The sequence below is a fragment of the Aspergillus melleus genome (assembly GCF_016097325.1).
Source record: "Aspergillus melleus strain CBS 546.65 chromosome Unknown contig7, whole genome shotgun sequence".
Lineage (NCBI taxonomy): Eukaryota > Fungi > Ascomycota > Eurotiomycetes > Eurotiales > Aspergillaceae > Aspergillus > Aspergillus melleus.
In genome coordinates this window covers 1,510,467-1,534,271 of record NW_025763376.1, presented here as the reverse complement: position 1 = coordinate 1,534,271, position 23,805 = coordinate 1,510,467, and the positions used below count along the sequence as shown (strand labels likewise).

General features: G+C 50.8%; 7 protein-coding genes across 7 annotated transcripts; 3 read left to right on the top strand and 4 right to left on the bottom strand.

Moving 5' to 3' along the window:
• Positions 1-452: 452 nt before the first annotated feature.
• On the bottom strand, positions 453-1,320 carry LDX57_011439 (uncharacterized protein; the record flags this gene model as incomplete). The annotated part of the gene is made up of 2 exons (XM_046093185.1): positions 453-1,043; positions 1,102-1,320. The coding sequence occupies 2 exons, from the start codon at positions 1,318-1,320 to the stop codon at positions 453-455; spliced, it is 810 nt and encodes a 269-aa protein (XP_045949163.1).
• A 2,028-nt stretch (positions 1,321-3,348) lies between these two features.
• ARP5 (actin-related protein ARP5) lies at positions 3,349-5,874 on the bottom strand (the record flags this gene model as incomplete). Its single annotated transcript, XM_046093184.1, has 5 exons — positions 3,349-3,381; positions 3,455-4,231; positions 4,285-5,222; positions 5,286-5,606; positions 5,679-5,874. 5 exons carry the CDS (start codon positions 5,872-5,874, stop codon positions 3,349-3,351), a joined length of 2,265 nt encoding a protein of 754 aa, XP_045949162.1.
• Positions 5,875-7,228: 1,354 nt separating this feature from the next.
• IES6 (uncharacterized protein) lies at positions 7,229-7,798 on the top strand (the record flags this gene model as incomplete). Its single annotated transcript, XM_046093183.1, has 1 exon — positions 7,229-7,798. The coding sequence occupies one exon, from the start codon at positions 7,229-7,231 to the stop codon at positions 7,796-7,798; it is 570 nt and encodes a 189-aa protein (XP_045949161.1).
• Positions 7,799-8,971: 1,173 nt separating this feature from the next.
• GOT1 (Got1 family protein) lies at positions 8,972-9,697 on the top strand (the record flags this gene model as incomplete). Its single annotated transcript, XM_046093182.1, has 5 exons — positions 8,972-8,993; positions 9,067-9,093; positions 9,200-9,248; positions 9,325-9,340; positions 9,401-9,697. 5 exons carry the CDS (start codon positions 8,972-8,974, stop codon positions 9,695-9,697), a joined length of 411 nt encoding a protein of 136 aa, XP_045949160.1.
• An 887-nt stretch (positions 9,698-10,584) lies between these two features.
• Positions 10,585-11,112, bottom strand: pfy1 (profilin; the record flags this gene model as incomplete). Its single annotated transcript, XM_046093181.1, has 3 exons — positions 10,585-10,713; positions 10,818-10,952; positions 11,032-11,112. The coding sequence occupies 3 exons, from the start codon at positions 11,110-11,112 to the stop codon at positions 10,585-10,587; spliced, it is 345 nt and encodes a 114-aa protein (XP_045949159.1).
• Positions 11,113-13,643: 2,531 nt separating this feature from the next.
• On the top strand, positions 13,644-15,578 carry LDX57_011434 (uncharacterized protein; the record flags this gene model as incomplete). The annotated part of the gene is made up of 2 exons (XM_046093180.1): positions 13,644-14,630; positions 14,688-15,578. 2 exons carry the CDS (start codon positions 13,644-13,646, stop codon positions 15,576-15,578), a joined length of 1,878 nt encoding a protein of 625 aa, XP_045949158.1.
• A 746-nt stretch (positions 15,579-16,324) lies between these two features.
• mug81 (RNA helicase SLH1) lies at positions 16,325-22,363 on the bottom strand (the record flags this gene model as incomplete). Its single annotated transcript, XM_046093179.1, has 1 exon — positions 16,325-22,363. One exon carries the CDS (start codon positions 22,361-22,363, stop codon positions 16,325-16,327), a length of 6,039 nt encoding a protein of 2,012 aa, XP_045949157.1.
• Between the last annotated feature and the right edge of the window lie 1,442 nt (positions 22,364-23,805).

Sequence of the window (23,805 nt, the reverse complement as noted above, 5' to 3'; positions counted from 1 at the left end):
GTAGATAGGACTTCTGCGTTCGTTCATCTACGTCCAATTGGCGGCGTTCCACCCCGGAACATGAGACCAGTTCTACCTGCTTGTCTGATCCAGGCGTGTAGCAGAACCAGACAGAGTCATACTCCCGAAGAAGTTGAGCGCGGTTGATATGCCACGCGGGAGAATTTCTGGGGCGGACACTTTCCAGGAAAGGGAAAATAGAGGCTAAAGATGGATGCGTGAACGCTGCAGTATGTTATCAGACGTCCTAGTTAGAAGAATACAGTAGATAGCTTACTGTCCGGTCGGTGTCTGGTCCTCAGAAAGATCAGCTCTAGATGGTCCTTCGTATCTTCGAGTTCCTGGGAGCAGATCTCTCCAACAGCCGCCAGGTCTAGATTAAGCGTCGCAGCAAGATATGTACGTAGTTCTGACCTCATTGCACAAGTAAAATGTAAGCTAGGATTATCAATTCAAGGTATATCTGCCACCAACCGGACGAACACGCTACTCAACACTTCATTCTGTTCAATCCGAATCAATTCCGCCAGCGGTTTAGGCCTTTGGACGTATGGCCATGGCGAATTGACTGTGTAAGCGTGTGAGAAATCATAGAGAACCGTATCATAGAAATCATTCGGGAGACGGAAATGCTCGTCGCAGACGTCGCGATGTAAAATTCCAATCTCATGCAATGCTGTAAGACGCCGAAGCCGGCTGATAGTCAAAGAAATGTACCACTCTTTCTCAAAACCGCTGAGCGGCAGGTCCTCCAGACGCGCGATGAAATCCCCGAATGAATCATACTCGGGGCGCGGACATCTTCCGAGTACGCGCCGGGAACATATGTCAGGAGTGACTCTTTCCAGCACGATAGCTCGCGGGCGTAATGCATAGCTCATAGGGTACTTGTCACGCTGCAAGTCTAGTATAACACCATAGTAAAGCGGGAAGTAGGATGATTTAGAAGGTGGGCAGTTGCGGAGAATGTTCTCGTACGCGCGACTTTCATCTAGAAAGGGGTCTAGTTGTTTGATCGACTGGAAATATTCTTCCTCAAAAAACTTGCCTCGACTTAGTAGTCATGGTCAGCGCTTTGGATGACTAACTGCCGATACGTACTGTTTTCGCCACAAGGTTGGCTCGTCTATTCACAATCAATCTCAACACCATGATGCTATGCATCCCCGGCGTATCGTCACGCATCCGCCGTCCCAAAGTCCAGGCATCATCGCACTGGAATTGTTTGACGTCCTCGGGATCGGGAACAGCTTGATCGAATAAGTGATGAATATTCAGATCGCAGCCTTGGAGGAAGAATCCCGGCCAATTGGAGTTCATTGTGTAGTTGTGTAGTGAAGGTAAAGATGGGCCACCTAAGTCAAGGGATGAGTCTGGAGCGCAAGACAGTCTAACCAGTTGAGGTAGCACCAGATAGGGGCACGCCCTGGAATTTTGCCTTGGAGTGTGACTCACGATTCCCCATGATTGCCTGCCACCGTTTGTTTAATACAGGGCCTAGACATGTAGACGGATTGTTATTGTAGGAATTCAGAGCCACCAAGTGGTGTCAAACCTTGAAGCAAAGCTAGGTGAATCGTCAGGGCAGCGGCAGCCCTGGGGGACAAGCTTAACACCAAACAAGGTGTAGATAAGCCCGGAGCCTTCAGTTCGAGTTCAGGACTACTGAGGTCTCCTTTGTTTTCAGGTCTTGCTTGACTTTACCCCGTTTAGTGGCATGGGTATCTCGAAGAGACAAACGTATTTACTAGGTAACCCTTTTGGATATGGCATGGTACACCGTGTAGATAGAATTGGTAAATACCCACAAGCTGGCAAAGCTACAAGGTTCGGTGCAGTTCCATCAAACCAAAAAAGAAAAAGAAAAGTAAAAAAAAAAAAAAAAAAAAAAAGGGGCTGAACCTCGAGTACCTACCGTAGACAGCGCTAAAACTATCCTGCCACGCACTCCGCGGTAAAGAGTGATCCGATGATGACGTCGATAGCACCCCAACGGCCCAATCCATACCCCTGTCCTGTCATCAGAGATGGTGGTCGGACAATACTGATTCTGATTCTCCCTAGCTCTGATTGCAATCCCGATCCGGATTCAATTTCGTCACTCGACTCGCTGGTAGGGTTTTGTTATTTTCTACGCAGTACGGACCAGCAGTTATTGTCACTAACTACCTTACTTCATATTTCCTAGAAGACTCCAATCAAGTCTAAGTCACGAAATTATAGTTGGAAAACAAAAATGAACCTAACTCATTTCTACTTGAGCAGGGAGGCTAAGGTAGATAGCTCCCATTGCTGCCCAACAAACGCAACCGCCACTGCAGGATGTAGGTAGAAACACCAAACCTTGTCAACAAAGCAGTCAACAATCAATCCCAAGACTACCTAGACTAGACATAACACCGTAGGCTAGACCGATCCACCGCCTCCAACGGCCCTCCGTCTCAAATGTCCCCCGGTAGAAAGGTAGGTGGACAGGTAGGTAGGCAGGTTGCATTAGCTCTGAGCAACGTGTTTCAGCCCCTTGCGTCTGTCGTAGGATTATGTCTTATGTCTTAACCAGTGTTGAACTTTCAGTTTGGTTTGAGCTCCGGATGAAGGAAACAGTCGGTGCTGATGAGCATGGGATGAATGGGGATAGACATGTTTCACTGTGGAATGTAGAGTAGGGTTGTGTGCTTCAGTTGAGTTTCATGAGTTGGAATTGACCAACTAGTTAGGTAGTTGCGGTTGACTGTCTGCGATGTGTTCGCAAGGGAGGGTTGTCTAGATGATAGCTCGAACAGCTCCCTCACGCTTAATTGTGAAGCTATTGTTCCTGGGTAGATAATGAGCACGAAGTAAGGGGAGCAAGATGTAGATGGTAGGTAGTACACGTCCGGAAAGGACAGTCCATGCAGGCCCAGACCGAAATATACATTTTCAGGATACGACACAACAAAAACAAAGAACCATCAGGTGTTGCGTCAAAATAATAACTAAAGAAACTGACAGGGAAAATATCTTACAACCCTTGGAAACCCCCTTAATCAATCAATGAATCAATGAATCAATCAATCTAGAATCGTAACAGAAGTGCAACTCCACAATGCAACCTCCCAACACACCACCAAATCGTCTCATACATGACATCCGATATCGATCCTAGTGAATTTTCCCGTACGCCAAACTCCCTGAGTCCCGTGTTTGATTGATCTCCGCTTGGTCTGTTAGACCCGGGCTGTGAGTAGGTGGGTGGTGGTCCCGATTAGCATGCAATGTAGATCGTGGGATATTGTGAATGCTGTGTAAATCAGAACACGCAGTGAAGATCAGAACGAGACGTCTCGATTCGTGACACGTGTCGACTGTCTACCATGAAGTGATGTTCCCTAGATCGTGTTCCTGCGAAAAGGAGTTAGCAATTAGCCAGTGCAATCCATGGGGATGGGGTCTTGACAAAATAAATGTGACATACCTTGATATACTCGCTGCCTTTCTCCAGATACTCTTCTCGGGTGACGGACGACTTGCCTAGGTCAGACCCTGAAGCCCATTGTGCGGCTCCCTTCCAGGCATCGAGAACTGGGTCCTTGGCCCGACGCACATTCAGCTCGGCGTCAACGGGTAGGAAAGCCCGGAAATCGTTGCGGAATCGTTCGTCGAAGTTCTGGAACATGGTATTGCCTCCAGTGAAGAACACGTCGCGTAGAAGTTTGGCTTGGTCCTCCGGGTTGGAGAACCGCTGGTTAACGACGTCCGCGGCAACTTCAATCAGGCCCGCCTGGTCAATGCCGGCGATCGACGGCTTGAAAACAATCTCAGGCACCCGGATGCGCTCGACGTTGAGATGCAGCTGATGAGCCTCACGCTGGCTTTCAGGGTCGAAAGGCCAGGGACCGCGCAGGAAGACGTGCACCAAGCTCTTGGTCCAGTCGGACTGAGCGGCCAGGGTGTGGTTCTCGGTGAAATCAGGATCGTATTCAAGGAGCTCTTTCTCCACCGTATTCAGCACCCCTCCGAGGTCTTCCTCTTCTTCCTCGTCGCTTTGATCGCCAGTGGCAACGGTTCGGTAGACTCCCCAGTCTTCATCGTTGGCACCGAAGTTATCGTCATCGCCACCTCTTCTTCGCTTTTTGGGACCGTCGGCGGCGAGATTGGCGAGGGTCTTCATGCGCATTTGGCTGGCAAGCGATTTCCGGTTGCCAAGGTCTGCCTTCAGCCTATCGCGCTCTTTGATTTTTTGTAGCACATTCTACAGATAACATTAGCATTTCCGGGCTTAATTGGGTAGGGTAGGGAACACACCTGGCGAGCTGCTCGTCTTTCCGCGAGCCAGTTGTCAAAATCGTTCTCTCGCCTCTCTCGATCGAGGCGCTCCTCTTCCTCCTGGCGGGCCTTCTCCCGCTCCTTCTCGGCCTTTGCGCGTTGACGGGCCTCGACATTGGATTTCATGAGTCGCTGGTGACGTTTCTCCTTCAACCCAGCCTCGTCCAGTTCCTCGTCGGGGACATCTAACAAAGGGAAGGACATCTCTTCAGTAGGTTCCTCCTCCTCGACCCCGAGGTCACGGTTTCTAGACCGCTTGATGGACTTTTCAAGGTCCCGGATCAGTCGGTCGAGGTGTGCCTCGTCCTTCAAATCCTCTGCTTCCAGGATACGTCTCATTTCTTTCTTGGTCTCCGTGGCAAGTCCACGCTGTAGATCCCTATAGTATTCCAGCTCCTGCTCTTTCTTCATCAATTTCTCCAGGCGCATCTTAGCGGCCTGTTCTTGTAGCCGGCGTCCACTCTCCTTCTTGCGCTCCGCGATCCGCGCCAGCTCCTCCTCGGACTTTTCTGGCACCACGTGCTCCGTGAACGGGTATTGGATCACATGGTCTCTATCCTCAAGACCCGTCCAGTCCAGGTAGCCGCTTAACTCACGATCGTAGTCCTTCGAGACGTAGCAATGTTTGTGTACGAGGTCCTCCATCTGGGCCTCCGTCATGCGCGCAGGGAACGTCGGGTATTTCAACTTCATCAGCTTCAACAGGTACTCGGAGGCCTGCATGCCGCCCCAGTTCAGCCGGGAGCAGTTCGAGAGCAAGGCCTTGTTGTTCAAAACGGGGATGACGTGCGTCGACGTATGGGAGGAGGAGACGATCAAGCCGTCGGTTCCGCGATTATACCGGTACGAGAAGAGCGAGTCGATGCCGTACGCGACGGAGGGCGCACTATAACACTCGAACAGGATCTCATTCATCACTACGGTCATGTTAGCTGCAACAATAGAAGACCATACTAGGTCTCTGTCCGGTTTTCACTCACTTCGTCTGGGATAATTGAGGTTCGCGATCGGTTCCGTCATCACGATGGGTCTGTCGACGCCGCCGTTGGCTCCGTCCACTCCCAACTTGATAAATGTATAATCGAGCAATCCCTCCATGACATCCCAGTTGCCAACCACACTCGAGCCGGGGTCGAAGGCGTAGCGCAGTTGACCGCGCGTCGTAGCATCCACGTAAGCATCGTATCCAAGAAATTGGCAGGCCTTGTTCAGTTTCCGGTCCCGGTACCGACTCATCACAGGGGGCACAATCAACTGGGGGTTTTCGTCGAACGACCAACCGGCCTTGAGTAGATTCGAGCCTATAGGATGACAAAAATCAGCAAAGACGCAATCGAGGGCCATCTCACAGATCTGTTAGATATCCAACGCACCATTATCGATCACAATAGCGCTTGTGTCCGGGTTGGCTTTGCTCCGCTCGTAGCCCTCCGTTCGGGGCGGATGGTAGCCTTTGAAAGGGTGGTCTTGGGCATTGTAGAGCGTTGGAGGTTTCTTCGCGGCGCTTTTCTCCGTCGAGTTGATCCCAAAGCGACCGGGCAGGAGGGTCTGCACTGATGTGATAGTCATGGCGACGTGAAGCGATGGTCAAGCCAGCGGCGATTCAGGAGCTTCCAGGAGCGAGGCGATTGCGGATTTACCGCATTGCAAGCCGATCGCAAACTTGATAGGCGGATATGAAGGGTTCGCCAGATGATCCGGTGTAGTGTCTGGAGTGGTCGGTCAGAAAACAGGCAAGGAATTGTCCGTATCACCGGGAAACAGAGGAACGTGAAGCTTGAACCCCAGCTTTGCAATTGCCCGGCGCAAGTGGGAAGGACTCCGGTCACCGCCAGCGTTTGGACTGCCAAGACCGTCACGTCGTCTCCGGGGAAAGTACCTGCGCCTATATGCGTTCACTATAAATTCGACTTCTATTCTGATTGTCTAAGGGAATGGTGCTATTCATGAGCCAGCTACTTGGCGAGTACATTCAAGACAATAGACAGTGATGGTATTGGATCTTTGCATAATTTACTCATAATCATCGCATTTCGTCAAATAGGAAAGAAAACGCCTCTTTAAGATGACTCCTTGAAATTCTCCGTGGCTAGAAGATGGTAAGCGCTAGATATAGGGCCATAACAGACAGTGCCATACCTTCAAGATGGAAAAGGACGTTAGACTGGTAGTTCTTGAACATCTGCGCAACGAGTTCAACGTTCATGTTCTGGATATTGACCTCCTACAGCATGTATATTAGCATCGGACGTAAGTATGGAATGCTCTCGACAGACAAGGCATACCTGGAGGCTCTTGTTCATGACCATGACAGACTCGTTGAGTTTCTCCTAGATATTCGTTAATAATGGCGATATCGAAGATCCACCGTCGATAACATACAATGTTGTTGATGATTCGCTGGAGCAGCAGAGCCTGCTGATGTTCGTGTGGACTTTCCTGGACGAACTATTAGTTCTGCCTGGAATAAAATCTTATAGATCAATCGAAGCCTACCATTCTGCCTTAATGTCTGCGCAAACTGTTGTGGCCGGTCGGTGGATGTTTGTTTGTTGCTTTGGCTGAGTGCCCGATATGGGAGATCATGTGACCGTGCCAGAGCTTCTTCCACTCTTGGTTCTGGTGGCCCATCGACAACAGAAGGCATCTCAGGAAGAAACCCAGTGAAGTTTCGCCTTATATAAAAACGTCATTATCTGACCTCAACAATATATCTATATACGCCTCGTTGCGGGCAGTGCGCCACTTCTCCCCCTCTGATCGTTTTCTGCACCCGGATATCCTTCCCAGCACCCGGCTCTACTCCGTCTCAGACTTCCAATCCCGACATTCCATCTCCGCCACGCAGTCTATCTCACACACTCAGCGCATCGTTGCCTACTTATTATACTGACGACCTTTCTTCTACCTAATAATCAACAAAATGGCGCCTCCTACCCCCGCCGAAAACGAAGCGCACCAACGGCTCCTCGACAGCCTTGACATCGCGCACGTCGCACGCCCCTTCCGCAACCCCAACTGGAAGCCGTCGCAGCGCCGCAACAAGAACGTCAAGCAGCTTCTCTCCGAGAGCTCTCGCAAGGAAGCCTCGCAGATGGCAACCCAGGCCAACTCTGGAGCCACGACTCCCCTTCCAGCCACCACGGCCGGCAGCACCGACGGCACGCAGACCCCTGCCGACGGCAACCCCCGGAATCCCAACATCGCCCAGGCGGCGCAGAACCTGTCGACGCTGGTCCTGGAGAAGAACGCGCGAGCGGCGTTCCAGACCGGCCCGGCCGTGACCTACACGAATATCGAATCGGCGCCGTCGCTGCACCCGTCCCAGCAGACCCGGTATTGCGATATCACGGGGCTGCCGGGCCCTTATACGGATCCTAAGACTAGACTGCGGTACCACGATCGGGAGGTCTTTGGTGTCGTCAGGACGTTGACGCAGGGTGTGCCGGAGAGTTACTTGGAGCTGAGGGCTGCGCATGTCGTGCTCAAGTAGAAGAATGATGGCGTTTGCCTCATGTTTCGGGTCTTACGTGATGATTTCTTAATCAAAAGGTTGGTCACAGGACGGTGATATATAATCATTGATGATTCAAAGCTAATGGATGTTCATTGCAGGTGCTATCTATTCGTCTAGTATGCGATATAATGTACGGCCCACACAGTCAAGCCCTTTCCACCCACCGTGCCCCTCTCGAGACAGGTTCAAAGAAAACGCTCCGGCTTATTCGGGACCTTTATAATTGAGTCGATCTTCGCCTTATGTGCTAGGTAGCACCCGACTAATACCGACGCTCCACCGACGGGAACATCAGTTACAGCATCCGGAGATGCTGTCGTCGCGGCGTATAAAGAATGAAGACAGCCGACGAGGGCTGGGACTATAAATAAGGGATAGGGAGAGGAAGTGCAAAGGAAAAGGGAAAGGATTGAAACGAGTCCAAGTTTGTCTTGTCTGGTCTGGTTTCTTGAAGGCTCGTTATGCACGCTGTACATTGCCATAATTCATGTATCATGGACGCCCCTGGCACCTAGAATGTTTAGCTCGCAATTGCACATGGCAAGGATGCAGCGGTCTGGCTTCATAATACCAGCGCGTAGGCTTAGGTAGGTAGGCCTAAGTAACTCCCAAAGCATAGCAAAAGTAGCAATGGGGTGGCACAGGAATGCAAAGCAGGACCAAGTGTTGGTCAGAAGACGGAGCTGAAATATCGGCAAGACGCGTTTGATTTCCAGTGCGCCTGGTCTGCTAGACCGCCCGCCCCATGCGGCATAGCCCCGAACTAGCACGGAAAGGGAACGTGGCAGAACCGAGCCCGAAATGTTTACGGCCTTTCGCAGTCCTCGAAGTCCAAGCCACGATCCCATTTTCTTTTTGGCCTAAATTGAACTTCTCGCCCGCGGAGTCTCTTTCTGCCTCTCTTCTCTACCTGAATTTTATCCTTAGTATACTCGGTGGAAGGACAAACCAGCCAGGGATTTCTCTACACGGATTCCTGCACAATCATACCTACCGCGCGCGGGAGTACATCCGTTTCCGACCTGAATTGCGATCGCCACGTAATTCAGACAATTTCAACAAATTTGTTCGAACCCTCAGCTCTGTCGCATCGCCAGGCTTCTGTTCCCGCTCTTAAATACAAACCGAAGAATTGTTGAAATGCCCAATATGTGGCTCTCTGATAACCAGAGTAAGCATTGCGTTCCGACGGTGGACTCTCCTCGATAAGAATGAAGACTAACAAGCACTTTTCTCCGTCGCAGAGATCGGTGTCATCTTTTGCTCCGGTGGTATGTGATGAAGGAACCTCGCAATATAGCGCATCCAGGTCGCTAGGGTTTTGCGACCCGCGATCAATCGCGTCACAGCGACTAACCGATATGCTCGTCTAAACAGGAGGACTGTTCCTCTTCGGAGGCGTGCTGATGTTCTTTGATCGCTCGCTGTACGTGCATACCCCCAAGGCCAGACCAGACCGAACCAGACCAGCCAGGTTAACCAACCCTCTTTCTCTCATCTAGACTCGCAATGGGAAACGTACGGCCCCTTTAACAAACACACCTTCTCTACTCTACACCTCCAACTCACGCCTCACAGATCCTCTTCCTAATCGGCCTAACCCTAATAATCGGCCTCCAAAAAACCATCGCGTTCTTCTCGCGCCGCCAAAAACTAAAAGGCACGGCCGCCTTCGCGGCCGGCATCCTCCTGATCCTCCTGCGCTGGCCCCTCACGGGCTTCCTGATCGAGCTGTACGGCCTGTTTATTCTCTTCGGGGACTTTTTGATCACGATTGGGCAGTTTGCGGGGAATGTGCCGGTCGTGGGGCCGTATGTTCAGAAGGCGTTGGAGACGTTGGCCGGGGGGAGGAGTAATGCTGAATTGCCGGTATAACCTATTTTTGCTACGGTGGGTACCTATAACGAAAGGTATAGGCGGAAGGAAATCGTATAGTGAGATTGGGGTCTATGTGATGAGGAGGCGGAGGGAGGGGTCGTTGCTCTCTCTTGGATGGGAAGAGCAGGGCCTTTTGAACGATTTATGTTGTATGATTATGCGACCGATTTTTCTCGAACGATGAAACAAAACGAAGGAAAGCAAAAGCGGATGGTGCATGATTAGATGGATATGGATATGGATATGATCTGGGCGCCGTGTCCGTGGTCCATGAGCTGAGTCGTGGTCGATTTCTGCTGTTGTTCCTAGGCTTGAGGTTCTCGGCTGGGCATGGCTTCAGGGAACGGACACGGCGTGCCAAGGGACGTGATATATAATGTTATGGATATGTAATTATTAATCTATATGGTGGTCACCAATGTTTTGATACGTTGCTATTCGTCCGCTGTATTGGAGTAAGGTAGAGGAGTCTGTGATATGACTTGCATATTAGGTAGCAGCCAGCCAATCTGGATCCAAGCTGTGGTGACCACAAGCGCTAGAATATCTCCGCCTGAAAATAAACACAAACGCTGCAGTCCTGAGTCTCAAGCTTCTGGGTATGATCATGTTGACGAAATGATTTAAATGTGTACTAGAAGAAGTAGTAGTACCTATTGCACATGTCTACGAGTTATGCCTTAGATGTGAAGATGATAAGAAAACGGACGAGAGGAAAGAAAAGGAAAAAGAGGACACGGAATGAGAGAAGAGGGAAGAGGGAGGGAAGCAAAGATGGAAAAAACAGGACCGTCATCGTGATACATATTTCGAAGCTGGCACACTGTCGGTTCTGGCGACTAAAAAAGACATCAAAAGAATTTCATTTCTCCTTCAACCGGCGTCTAAGCGCTGTTGATGTAGTCGACGAGGTTCTCAACGACGGTAGCGGCGTTGGGCAGCTGGACGGTGTCGGGGTGGTGGGCGATCATGACGCAGGACTTGGCCTTGACGATGACGATACCCTCCTTGCCCTACAGATTCGAGAGGTGTTAGTGAGGAAATCTAACACAGCCGGGAGATGGCTATATCGCCTCGTTTGCCGGAAGAGAATCAAGGTGAGGTGTCGGCTAGTTACCTTCTTGCCGTACAGACTACGCTCGTCAGCACGGATGGTAATGAACTTCTCTCCTCCAACGGTAATACCGTTTCCGCGGGCGACATCAGCGCTGGAGTAGGCGGCAACGATAGCCTTGAGCTCCTCAGGCGAGATCTAGGATGGTCGGATTGTTAATGGACACGAGCATGTACACCGAGTCGAGTCGGGATTCGGGGGGCCGGATGTGTCATACCGAGAAGCCGGGGGACTGGGCCTCGACACCGGAGATGTCGTAGCTCAAGATAGCGGCCTTGTCAAATTGGCCGGATCCCATCAAGCTGAAGCATTATTTTGGTCAGAAACGCGATGCGGAAGTTTCGCGGGTGCGATGGTAATGGTTCCAGTGCGGGGTAGGTTGTAGATAGGGGATGTGGACGGTACCTGGAATCGACATATCCTGGAGGGAAGAGAGCAGTCGTTAGCGAAAAGGTCTCATGGATGGCTGAGCCAAGTCAAGCCAGAGAGAGATATCAATTTAGGATCGTACCTTGCCAGATAGCGGAGTGAGCACCCATGATGTCGGTGGAATAAAGTGTTGACGGGAACGGTCGGAAAAGGGAGAGGTGGTATAGAAAGTGACGGCGGGGGAGATCGCTAGTTGAGGAAAGTCGGTTAGTTGGGCACGAGAAGTCGCAGGGAACGCGAAAAAGGCTTACAGAAACAAGGGTATCCAAGGATGGAAGTTCAAGGTTGTGGGTTGAGTTGAGAAGAAGTGGAAGTAGAAATACAGTAGTCAGCACCGGCGTAAATATTATTATTATTATTATTATTATTTAGAGGGTAACAGAAGGTGGGGTGGGCTGTGCTGGCAGAAAGAGAGAGAGACACTTGAGGACTTGCAGGGAGAGAGAGAGAGAGAGCAGTTGCCCCGCCGATTATTATGTAACCCCGTTCTCAGTTCCCTACTACAAGTACTGAAAGTAGTTACTTTGTACATACGGAATAAGAATAAGTCTGCAGCCACGCCTGGTGATCATTGTCTCTTGGTCTCGACCGCCTCGTAGGGCTGTTTGTCCCTTTATTCAATATTGTCCTCCCTGCATATGATATAACAACATCACCATGGCCGTCTCCAAGTCCCAGTCCAAGCCCGTACTCCGATAAAGGCGGTGGGGGACTGGGAGTAACGGTGGGCACCGTTTTGGGCCCTAGTGACCTCCAAAGTCCAAAAGACAGCCCACTTGAGTATAGCATAGTTCCATGCGCAAAACTAAACCCAGCTAAAGACTCAAGCCGGTTTGGTGATCCCTTACCGCCTCTTTTCTCTTTTCTTCCTTGTCGCTACCTATCTACCTGGTTGGGCTGCATACGGTGTAGTCGATATCTGACTCTGATCCTAATACTTCGTAGTCATGTGTTATCACGGGCGGCGCTTGTCCTGTTCGGGCCGTCGCTTCAAGCATCTGCAGCCGGAGATTACTTTTAGCCCTTTTCCCTCTCTCCAACACCAACCCTCTCCCCCCTCGTCGATTCGTATCGTCATATCACGGGCCAAACATACTACGTCAGAGTACGCGCCCGTTGAAGTCATGGGTCTTTGTTCCTGTCATCTGCCTCTCATCTCGTTGAACCTTTGAGGTAAAAAAAGATGCACGGGCTGAACAGACAGGTGGGCCCCGACCACAAAAGTTTCAATTTCCAGGTCTCAGAGTATGGACTACACTGCATACTCCGTTAGACTATGGACATGGAGATGACACCGTAAAGTGTCCTGAATTCTAAGACAAATCCCATCTCATCTCGGACCATAAGTCCAACGTCCATCATGTCGGCTTGCGCTTGGCCCCCAGCTGACTGGGTTTAATTTCCCTGGTGGACGAATGACGGCCAGAGGCTAGATCCAAGCGAGAACCAGCAATGGTTCTAGCCGCACACTCTCGCAGATCATTCTGCTTGAATGGAAGACAATTTGCAACAATGCGTCCTGGGCGTCTGTCTCTGCAGGTTCGGAGATTCAAGAAGGTCTCTGTTGCACGGTTGGCTCCAACGTCAGGCGAGCAGGGTTGTGAGTTGTGACACAGTATCCGTGCTGAGGAGTATCAGCTTTCTTGACGATCCCTGGGCGACTAGAATTCTCCGAACCCATTGGCCCATTCGGACGGGTTTCGATTAGTATGAAACCAGTTAACCCATAGATGGGCTCCTTACCCGTGCTCGCAAATTAAATCTCTCCCGCCTCTGATGCTCATTTGCAGCCACCAAAATAAGCATCGTGCGCGATTCCCTATAGCGCTGGTTTCTGTGATTCTGTCACAACCAACGACCCCTCCAACACCCTTGACTGGCTGGCTCGATAATTGCCTCCGGGGTTCGTTACGCAAAGGATTTGTGAAGGCTCCTGGGCCTCGGAGGCGAAATTCCTGGTATCTGGGACTCTCGTTGGCTGTCCTGCCGTTGTCGCTTCGCCCAATCTACAATTAATCTAAAATTCAACACTAGTCAGCCCCTACCACCCGTCTCAATTAGATACAGTATTCTGCGACTGAGGCTCCACAATGGCTGTCGTATGTCTGGCCCTATTTTATTGTAATTATCTCCTTTTCCTTTTGCACGGTTGATTCTCTTCCTTTCTTTGATTCATCTACGTCTGCCGGTGTTTTTATTTGGGCCTTCTGGAAGGCCTGTCCATTCTTTTCTATAGAGACTGAGTCTCGTTCATATTAACTGTGCCTGTCTTTTCCACTCCTTAGCTTCTTTTTTTTTGTCTCTTTTCTCCCATAATTTGTTCGGATTCTTCTATTCTTAATTGATTCGGCTCGATACGTGCTGTCCTAGCATATGTGCTAGCTTGGAGGATCTGGGGAGATGGCTAAAAGAACCTTGTCCACTAAATCACGCGGACCACAGTCCACAACGGCTATCTCTAGCCCTGTCTTTGAGCGATCAGATGCGCAACCGCGCAATGATCTTCAAGATCTGACCAATGGATCGACTATGAACCGTCCAGCAAATCAGGCACACTGGAATTTCCAGCGTCCAAGAACTTCAGAAGGTCGCCAGCAAGCCAAAAAGCCCCAGCCCAACGGCTCTGGGTTCGATTTTCGCATTGCTGTGCCTCCTGCCGAGGCTGTGTCATCCCCAGTAGAGTCTGAGAAAGGCCATGGAGATAACATGATTGGCATTGCGTTGGGTAGTCCTCGGATGGTGGAGTCGCAGAATGTGATGTCGCAGATGCAGGAAAAGGCTATCAACACCGTGGCGGAGACAAAGCGATCGCCACCAATCCAACGGAAACCAAGTAAATGGAAGAAGATTGGAGGTCTATTCAGAGCGAAAAGCGCCATGATGCCTCCTTCGAACCAGCCGTTTTATCAGGTCCGCTCCGACAATGAATGGCCCCTGCAGGGCTCTTCCCATTCGGTTGACTACCAGGCTCAGCGAAAACCCGAACCCCAGGCTAAACCCCTATCAAACACGGAAGTTTGGCCATGTCTGGAGCCCGAGGCCAAATCTGAGGCCAAATCTGAGGCCAAAACAAAGGAAAAGAGCCCGCAGAAGACCAAAGGAAACCGGGATGGGCCTCAGACTAGCCCTAAGAGCACTCCAAAAACCAATCCCACGAAAAGCCCCAAGAACAGTCCTAAGAACACCCCCGAAAATAGCACTTCGAGCGGCGACCAAACTGCCGGCCAAAGGAAATCCAATCCCGGACCGCTGTTGCAGGTCGAAATACCTGATGTCCAGATGGAAAGGTACAGCGTTATGTTTGGGGGTTTGTTAGGAAAGAGTCAGCCCGAGCCGTCGAATCGCCGGAGCAAGACTCTGGAGGATATGGAGATTCGAACAGCTCAGGTAGCGCGCTTGAACACCCAATTCCGATGTGCGTCGAGATCACTAATTTCTCCATAGGATCCACCTGCTTCCCCAGAGTTTCCCCCGCCTCCACGACGGGCAACGTCACCAACTCGTTCGAAATCCCCCAGCTTCACTTTGTTTCCGTCCACCCAGGTCAGCAAAGCCTCCAAAGTCCTGGGATCCCAGAACCTACCTCGAGGCCCAAGTCCTCTTCACCGGAGCCAAACGTCTGTGGCCGAAACACGTCGGGATAGCTCAGCAACTGAGCAGGATCACGTCCTACTCATGGTACACAGCCCTGCAGCAAAGTCTTCGTCGCATGGTCCTAAAGACTCGGTGTCGTCATTCCTATCGTCTACGTCTATTGGTTCAGATGATGAAACATTCATGCTGCAAAGGCTCAAGTCAATCAGAAGCTATGTGGATCCCAAGGGGGAACCGGAATGGGAGATTATCAACAAGAAAACACCCACGAACGATTCGAAGCAGAAACTAGCCCAGACGCTTACCATCAACACCCAAGAGTTGCCGCCTGCCGAACCGGCGGACAATGATTCGGCATCTTCATCCCCGATCCTGACGCCTCTCAACGCTGCTCGCGACCCAGGCTGCCGAATCATCTCCCCATCCGGAAGCAAGCCGGCCCTCTCGCCGGCCGAATCCACTCGCATGCCGCTCGCCGATGACAACAAGGACTTCCACGCCACCGAATCGTTCGATCCAGAACCGTTGGACGCTATCCCTACCGTCGAGGTCTCCATCGCGAGATCTGTGTCCGTGTCCCGAGGCAAGAAGCAAACGATCGTGCCGATCAAACCTCGATCAGATCGATTGACTCCCGATGAGCGGTTGATGGTTAGGAGAGCCAGAACTCCTCAGGTTACGGATGCTCATTACGGCCATCGTCACGGCAATTCACAGGATGTGAGAATTGAGAGTGTCTGAGCTGCGTGAAGCATCTCCTGCGAACATGCTCTTCATCATCATCATCATTCTTCTTTTGCTTTTTCTTATCCCTCCTTTTCTCTCCTTCTGAGACCCTTTTTTCTTTTCAGCCCTCATTCATTTCAAACTGTTTTTCTGCAAGGCGCTGGAATTGGCCACTCCCATTTTTTGAACGGATTTATCTGCCAATTTGTCCGTCGTTGACGACGCTTCTGATTCTTTTCTCGCACTTTTTGTACTCTTTTGCGTGCGTGCTTCTCTTCTTGATTGCTTTTATGATTTCCCCTGTATTCATTTGGTGGTGTCTGGTGTGAAACAATGCTCTTATTCTCTTTTTGTTTTGTCGTGTCTTGTTTTTGTATTCATCCGGTGGGTTGTTGGTTCGTTGGATAGAGCTAGCATAAATGAATGGATGGATGAATGGAGTAGGTAGATAGATTGTTTGTAGGTGATAATTTCGTTGACAATATATACAGTGAACTTCAGATTCTATAAAGATTGGAGATGATCTAGAGATCTTGCTTTATATTCATTATGTTGTCTTCTATTCCGAATGATACTGCAAAGAAGCGACCATTCATATCTATCAATATGAACAGGGAACGAGGACTCTACTATTTAGCAATGATTGAAGGAGTGACGTGACGTGACCACCTCACTGAACGAACAAGACATCCCCACCTGCCTGCCTCTCAGGCACTAAAGAAGTTGATTTGTCTTCCAAACCCAACCAATCAATCAATCAATCAGTCCTTCGCAGGATAATTCGCCGACTCTTCCACAACCTGCTGCTTCCCAGCCCTCAGGTCGACATTCACATTACCCAAATGCCACTCCATCCCAGGATACGAATCACTGATGACCTTGACATTGACCTTCAGATCCGACGTCGTTTGCGCGAGCAACAGTTCCGGGAACTTGACAGACGAGCGGACGGTCAACGGAGGACTCTTCGGGTGAGGTTTCTTATTATCGCCGGGGTTGTTCCTGCTTGAGCTGCCGTTGCCACTGCCGCTGGTGATGCTGCGGCTACCGTTCTGCTTGTTGCGCGACGGCCACGAGATGCGCTTCAGGGCGAGGAGCTCGCCGTCTTGGCCGTCTGGGGTGGCGGTGCAGACGAGGAGGAAGAAGCCCTCTGTTTGGGGTTTGGGGAACCGAGGGGCGTAGATGCGGTAGTCCGGGTTGGTGGGGGTGTTGCGACGGGTTAGGGAGATGGTGATACCGGTGGAAGAGACGGTGGAGATGTTGATGGAGAGGTGAGGCAGGAAGGAGGTGGCCTTGGTGAATTGGGCGGCGGTGGAGGCGGGGAGTTGGAGTTTGCGAGTGAGAGCGGAGATGGATGCGGCGGGCTGCGAGGAGAGCGCGGATAGGGAGTCCGGGAGGGCGCGCGGCTTGTCGCCGAGGTCGATGCCAGGGAGGATGGAGAAGGGGAGGTCTTCGGGCCATCGGGCGGATTTGATGCATTGGAGGAGGGTCATGAGGAGTTGGCAGGCTTTGAAGTAGCCCATTTCGGCCATCACGTCGATGGAGGCTTGCAGGATACGTATGCCCTGGTCGAGAACGGAGGTTTGATCACCGACGTAATCGGAGATGGGGAGGTCGATTCTCGACATGTAGGCTTGCAGAAGGAGGAAAGCCTTCACGTGAGGATCCCATAGAGGAAGGTCGCCCATGGATTCGACGGAGAGGGGTAGGTTGCGGGCCAGTTCGGCGTTGATGAGGTCTTCGTTGTGTCGGACAGGGAGTTCGTCGAACTCCGTTGCGGAACACATCCAGCTCAAGACATCCTGGAACGAAGGGTTTGGCTTCGCGCGTGTCATCAGGTAGCGGATGGTCTTGTGCGAAAGGTAGTAGTAACTCATGATCTTGCCGAACGGAGTAGGGTCGACATCGCCCGTTGCAGAATCGAAGACGACACACGACGACTCAGCCAGTTCACCGAGCGACTTGTCCACCAGTTCAATCATGTATTCCTGAGCAATATTCTGTGCGGCAATGGTGTTATGCTCCTCGGCTGAAATCTCGAGACCGTAGTACGAAGGATTCTTATGCAGTCTGCGGAAGAAGAATGTCCACGTCAAGTAGTCCAAAGCGTCTTGTTTGGTTGCAATAGTCCCGGCGGAAACTTCGGCGCCCAAATGGTTATCTAGAACCTTGTGCAGAGTAGATTCGACGGGGAATCCAGTATGCAAGAAGTGCTTGTAGAAGGCTTTCTTCGAATCCTGGGTAAAGATACGCGCAATACCAGACGAGTCGAACTGTGGACGTCCTGCACGACCCAACATCTGCAGGACATCGGTCAGGTCCATATCCCGATAGCCTTCGATCTTAGCATCGAAGAATTGTGTTCCTTTGACGACGACTAGATGCGCCGGAAGGTTGACACCCCAGGCAAGAGTACTTGTCGCGACAAGGATCTGGATCTTGTTGTTTGCAAACAACTCTTCGGCCAACTGTCGGTCAGACTCAACCAAACCAGCGTGATGCAAGCCAATACCGAAACTAAGTGCTTCTCTCAAGGCTTCATCCTTCACTCGCGCAAGATTCAATTGCAGATCGTCTTCAGACATGCGAACAAACCGACGAGGGTTATCCTCCATACCGCAATAATTGATCAGATCCTTGGCAGTCAACCGGGTCTGTCGGCGAGAAGCGACGAACACAATCACCGGCTTTTCGGGGGAGTGGTTCTTAATGGCAAGGAATGTTGGTCGGTTCATCGACTGCATGAGAGGACAGAAGCCCCGCTGCTCAGGGAAGCCATCGATATAGATTTCAAGAGGCACAGGACGAACCGAGTGCCGGAAGTTGTACAGCCCCTCCTTGACTCCTAGCCAATTTGCGAGATCGCTGGCATTCGCGCAAGCCGTGGACATACCCATCAGGCGTACAGAGCCCTTGGACTGCGAGGCAATATAGTTCATTCGGGAAACAATGATTTCGAGAATAGGACCTCGGTCACCTCCCAACAGATGGATCTCATCAATGATGACCAAGCTCACCTTCCGCACATAATCTCTGGTTTGCCAACTACGAGAGATACCATCCCATTTTTCAGGAGTTGTGATGATAATATCAGCATCCCGGATAGTTCTCGTGTCCGGAGTGTTGTCACCAGTCAACTCAACTAATTTGAGACCCATCGGTGCGGTCAAGCGTTTTTTCCAATCCTGGACACGCTCACGAACCAGTGCCTTCATGGGCGCAATATACACGACTTTAGAGCCTGGCTTTTCTCTAAATGCCCACCACATGGCCAACTCGGCAGCCACTGTCTTTCCACTTCCGGTTGGAGAACCAAGCAACACATTCGCCGGTGTATGATAAAGCAGGTGGAAAATCTGTGTCTGCATCGGATTGAAAAACTGGAAACGTTGTGCATAGAGTTCTTCCAGAAGTGGGTTTTTGAGAGCCGACACAGGTAGAGGCTGCAGATTGAGGAGATCCGTATAGACGCTTTCTGTATCAGGGCGGATCAGATGCTGGAACGATACAGGTGTCACACTCTCGGCGCCTAGCCATCGATCGGAAATCGCACGAACGTAAATCTGGCTGGGCAACGGATCCGAGAGCGGGATGGTGAAGTTGAGCTCATGGTCGTCGTGGAGCTTCTTCCGACTCAGGATAAAGTATTCATGGTGGTAGATTTCAGATGTCTCCGAGTTTTCCACCCAAATCCAGTAAGATTCCGAAGCGCCATGGTGCCTATCATTCCAGACGAAATCCGGGTAGATGCTCAGACGGATACGTAGAACATCACGGTTCAATGGTGAGATTTCCGCCTCTACACTGAGAGTGGGGAAGTTGTCGAGCAATTTCGCCAGTGTCTTTCCCATGCGGTGATTATGGACCAGCTGTCCAATTTCAGCGGTCTCCATATCTCTCATAGTCTCGATGGCAGAAGAGGGCAGCTTCTCGTCAAGGTTCTTCAGAATCGGTTGAGGTAAATCGAACTGGTGGAAGGGATGATCGAAAGGCCATATCTGCTTCTCAATGGACTTGCACATGGACAGGAGGACTTCGCACTGGTATCCCCAACGGCGGTTCAAAGCAATCATGAACAGGGCACGGCAAATACGAGCGGCATTTTGAGCTACGTAGCCTGTGTCCGAAACGAGAGCAAAGTCCTCAATCTTGGCACGCGAAATGTAAGACTGAAGTAGGATATTGGTCTTTGCGTGGGGTGAGTCGTTTCCTCCTTCTACCTCTGTCTGGATTTCTTCGTCCCGAAGCCTATTCAACTCCTTCGATTCGCTCTCTCGCGCTTGAATGTTGTCAAACTCGCCGCTCATGCTGATCATCTTCAACACGTCGGCGTCACCAGCTCGCGGACGCATCATCTCATTGAAGATTTCAACGCTAGTCTGCAGGACATAGTATTGACTTGCAATACGACCGACATCTTTGGCGCGAAGTTCCTCTGTCTTCTCGTTGTAGATAATCATTTGGCTTTTTTGCAGAACCAAAGCAGCCTGGATGATCAGCTGGCGGCGTCGCTGGACAAGCATGGGATCATCTCTCATCTCGGCAAACTCGATTCCATAGTTGCGAGGTTCACGTTTCATGCGCACGAAGAGATATGAATATCCAAGCCATTGTACTGCCTCTGGTACCGAGGTCACTGTTCCCAGAGAAATCTCCGCGTTCAGGTTATCCACAAGTCGACTAGAAAAACGTGACTCGATGGGTTGCTGAGATGTCACTGCCGAAAGATAATGGTGAAGCTTGTCGTGCGTTGTGCAAATAAATCCGATACCCGTATCTTGAAACTGCGGACGACCGGCACGACCGAAAATCTGCAGGACGTCCAGTATACCAAGGTCAACAAATTTACCCTCCTGGGGGTTATACAACTGAGTGCCCTTGATGACAACGGCGGCAGCAGGAAGGTTAACACCCCAGGCAAGAGTGGCCGTACAGCAGAGGACCTTGATCAACCCTTCGGAAAACATGCGCTCCATCAGGTTACGGTCACTTCGACTCATTCCAGCATGGTGTGTGCCAAAGCCACTGGCAAACAGATCCCTCAACTCTCGAGCACGGGCATGCTTCATATCTTTGAGAGCGCTCGAGTAATCTTCGTGATCTTGGCAGCTGAAGAGATTCTCGCAACCATCCTCAGCAGCCATTTGTTTCAGCATCCGTGCGGTCATTACGGTGTCTTTCCGAGAGTGCACAAAGACCATGACCTGGTGTCCCTCTTCAAGCATATCACGCACTTTCTCGTAGGACACAATGTCAAGGTTTTCGCGAGACTGCTTGGAACCCGGTTTGCCTTTGACTCCAATGAAGTGTTGTTCGAGAGGAACCGGTCGGAAAGAGCCATCGAAGTAAAACAGTCCAGCCATCTTGTTGACCTTGAGGAAGTCGGCAACATCGACATAATTCGGTAATGTAGCAGACAGGCCGACTATGCGAATGAGCGACTGGGTGCTTTCAACCTGGCGCTGGGTCCGGGCTACAAGAGATTCGATAACAGCACCACGCTCATCATGAAGCATGTGGACTTCATCAATGATCAACAAGCGCACCTTCTGGACAAGTTCAGTGTCTCCAGTGCTCTTTCGAGTCACCACATCCCATTTTTCAGGGGTGGTGACAATAATCTGGGTTTCCACTATCTCCCGTTTGGTGAGTTGCATATCACCAGTCAACTCGCGAACCTGGATTCCGAGCCACGCGAGCCGTTTTCCAAGCTTCTCAGTCACTTCAGCGGCCAAGGCCTTCATGGGCGCCACGTAAACGATCTTGAAATCATCTACTTGAACCGCAAACTCGGTCGCATGCGGTTCCTCGATCGGGTTTGGGACCGTATTTTTTCCGACAGCGTTCAAGATCGTTAACATGGCAGCATCGGTTTTACCAGCACCGGTGGGAGCACAAATCAGCATGTTCTCGTTTGTCTTGTAAGCAACCTCATACAGCAGACTCTGCATGCGATTGAGAGTCTTGTAGCCCCTGAATGTTCCCTGGCACAGCCCATCCAGAGAGGAAATCTCCACGAGTTTCTGGGTAGCTGCTAACGAGCCGACCTTTGATGCCGGGATCTCACATTCAGTGTACCGTTGTTCCTCCACCTGCTTACTACCTAGGGGGAGGCCATATTTCTTTCCTCCCAGTGCAAGAGTATTCCGCGTATCGTGGGTCTTAAAAACATGCGGGTACTGCGGCTCACTTCTCGACTGTGCCGGCAACAATGCAGCATGCTTGTGGTCAAAGTCCTGCTGCCGCAATGCCTGCTCCCGCTCCGCCTTGGTCTGCAATCTTCCAGACATCAAGCCGTCTGTTTGGGCCTCGACACTATTCCTCATGCTCGACAGGATATCCGCCCGGTGCGCAATCAGCTCGATCACAAATTCCAAGTCGTCGAATCCCACGATCTCGGCAAGGGACATCTGAAGCTCGTCGTCGCCGCTATCGGCGGCCAGAGCTGCGGTAATTTGCTGCAGCAGCTCCATCACATCCAAACCAGGCTTCTGAATAGCGAGACCCTGACATTTCTGTTCGAGCCAGGTCTGGTCGTAGGACAAGGCATTCGAAGACGAGGGAAATATGTCAATCTCATCGGAGCCTGCGCTGGACTCGTCATCGGAGCTGATAACATCCCAGATATCGTCGACCGTCCCTGGCGAGGAATAATCATCGTCCAGATCCAACTCCAAGTCGCTGCCGTAACCGAGCTGGTCATTCGCGGGGTCTTTCGGGAGGTTCAAATCAGCAATGGCCTGGCGCATGGCGGCCAGTTGGGTCAGCCATTTGGATTCGACAGATCCAGAAGAATCCATATTCACTGAAGGTTCAGTAAATAGTCGTCTGATGGTAGGATTGAAGTTACTTCAGGCCGGGAATGTTGAGGGAAATTGTTGTTGAGTGAGAGGAAAGCGATGCAAAGAAGAGCGGAGTGATACCTACTATTCGGGTGGCAGAATGGACTACCGCCTAAGCGATCGGGACCCCGACCGAAGGCGGTAAGCTTGAGCGTTGCTCATTCTGACTCATTCCGATTGCCCAAGGTTATCCTAGCTGGTCCAGCTTGTATACGGCTGGCTGTCGTCTCATAGTAAGAACCGGAGCCATTATCCCCGCAGAAATACATAGGCCTACCGATTAATAATGCGTAGCGATTACACACATAGTCCGGCAAATGATTGTTCCGCATCCCGAGTTGACCAGCAGAATCAGCAGCCTGACCGCCCACGCCACGCTGACCGCTTACGCCCGACCGACTGCTCAAAACTCCGATTTCAAGGAATGATAGTGGGAACAACATGTGGCATTCAAATCGTCTCTCACGGTCGCAAATTGGTCGATATCTCAGATTTGAAAACGGTCTCGGATTCCCTCAATTTATGTTTCATAACCTCATCGTTCTCGTAGATTTCCCCTATCGTCTGACGGTATTAGAAGCCTGCAAACACTCAGGCCCATACAATTACTGTTATTTTTCAAAAAACCACACCCGGATTGTCATGTGAAATCTGTGGTTTTTTAGAGTTTTGATCACATGATTGCCATCCCGCACTAACCCCTTCGGGAAAGAACACAACAGCAACACCGTCATCAGCCTCGTCTTCTATGTAGAGATTTCCTCATAGAACTTCTTATCCGGCTTCCCTCGCTGCATCCGGGGGACGTGTCGCGTCATCAACATACTGACCGACTAACGTTTCAACTCAAACACCATTTCTCAACAGCAACTGAACGCACGTTTCATGCCCATGCAGCGTTGCCCTCGATAGTGATATCGCCCAGCTATCATCCATACTGAATCACAGCACCGTTTTCTGCTAGATTCCTAGTCACACGTAGATGCTTATCTGCGGCTTCTATAAAAGTAGTGTTCTATCCGGAATTCCGGATTCTGGTCGGTTTGACCTTGATATGATGATATGTATAATCTTTCTTCAAGTTGTGGTAGGAAGTAGACCCTAAAGATCTATTACCTCTTCTTCTGGAAACTTATTCATCTCGCCACTCTGCTGTCTTATCCCAATCATTATATTGACCGTATCTAGTCGGCAGCTCGACCAAGGCCACGCAAAGTTTCCATCCATCTTTAGCCAATACACCAGATGTCAATCTTCTTGTCGTAAAATCTTATTAGAAAGCCTATATTCAAAGTAGACTTTCGCTAATAGTCACACTGCCAAGTAAAAGAGCTTAAGCTTTCTGCGCAACAACCCAGGTCTAGAAATCACCCTCAACTCTGTTTCAGTAGTTGTTTTCA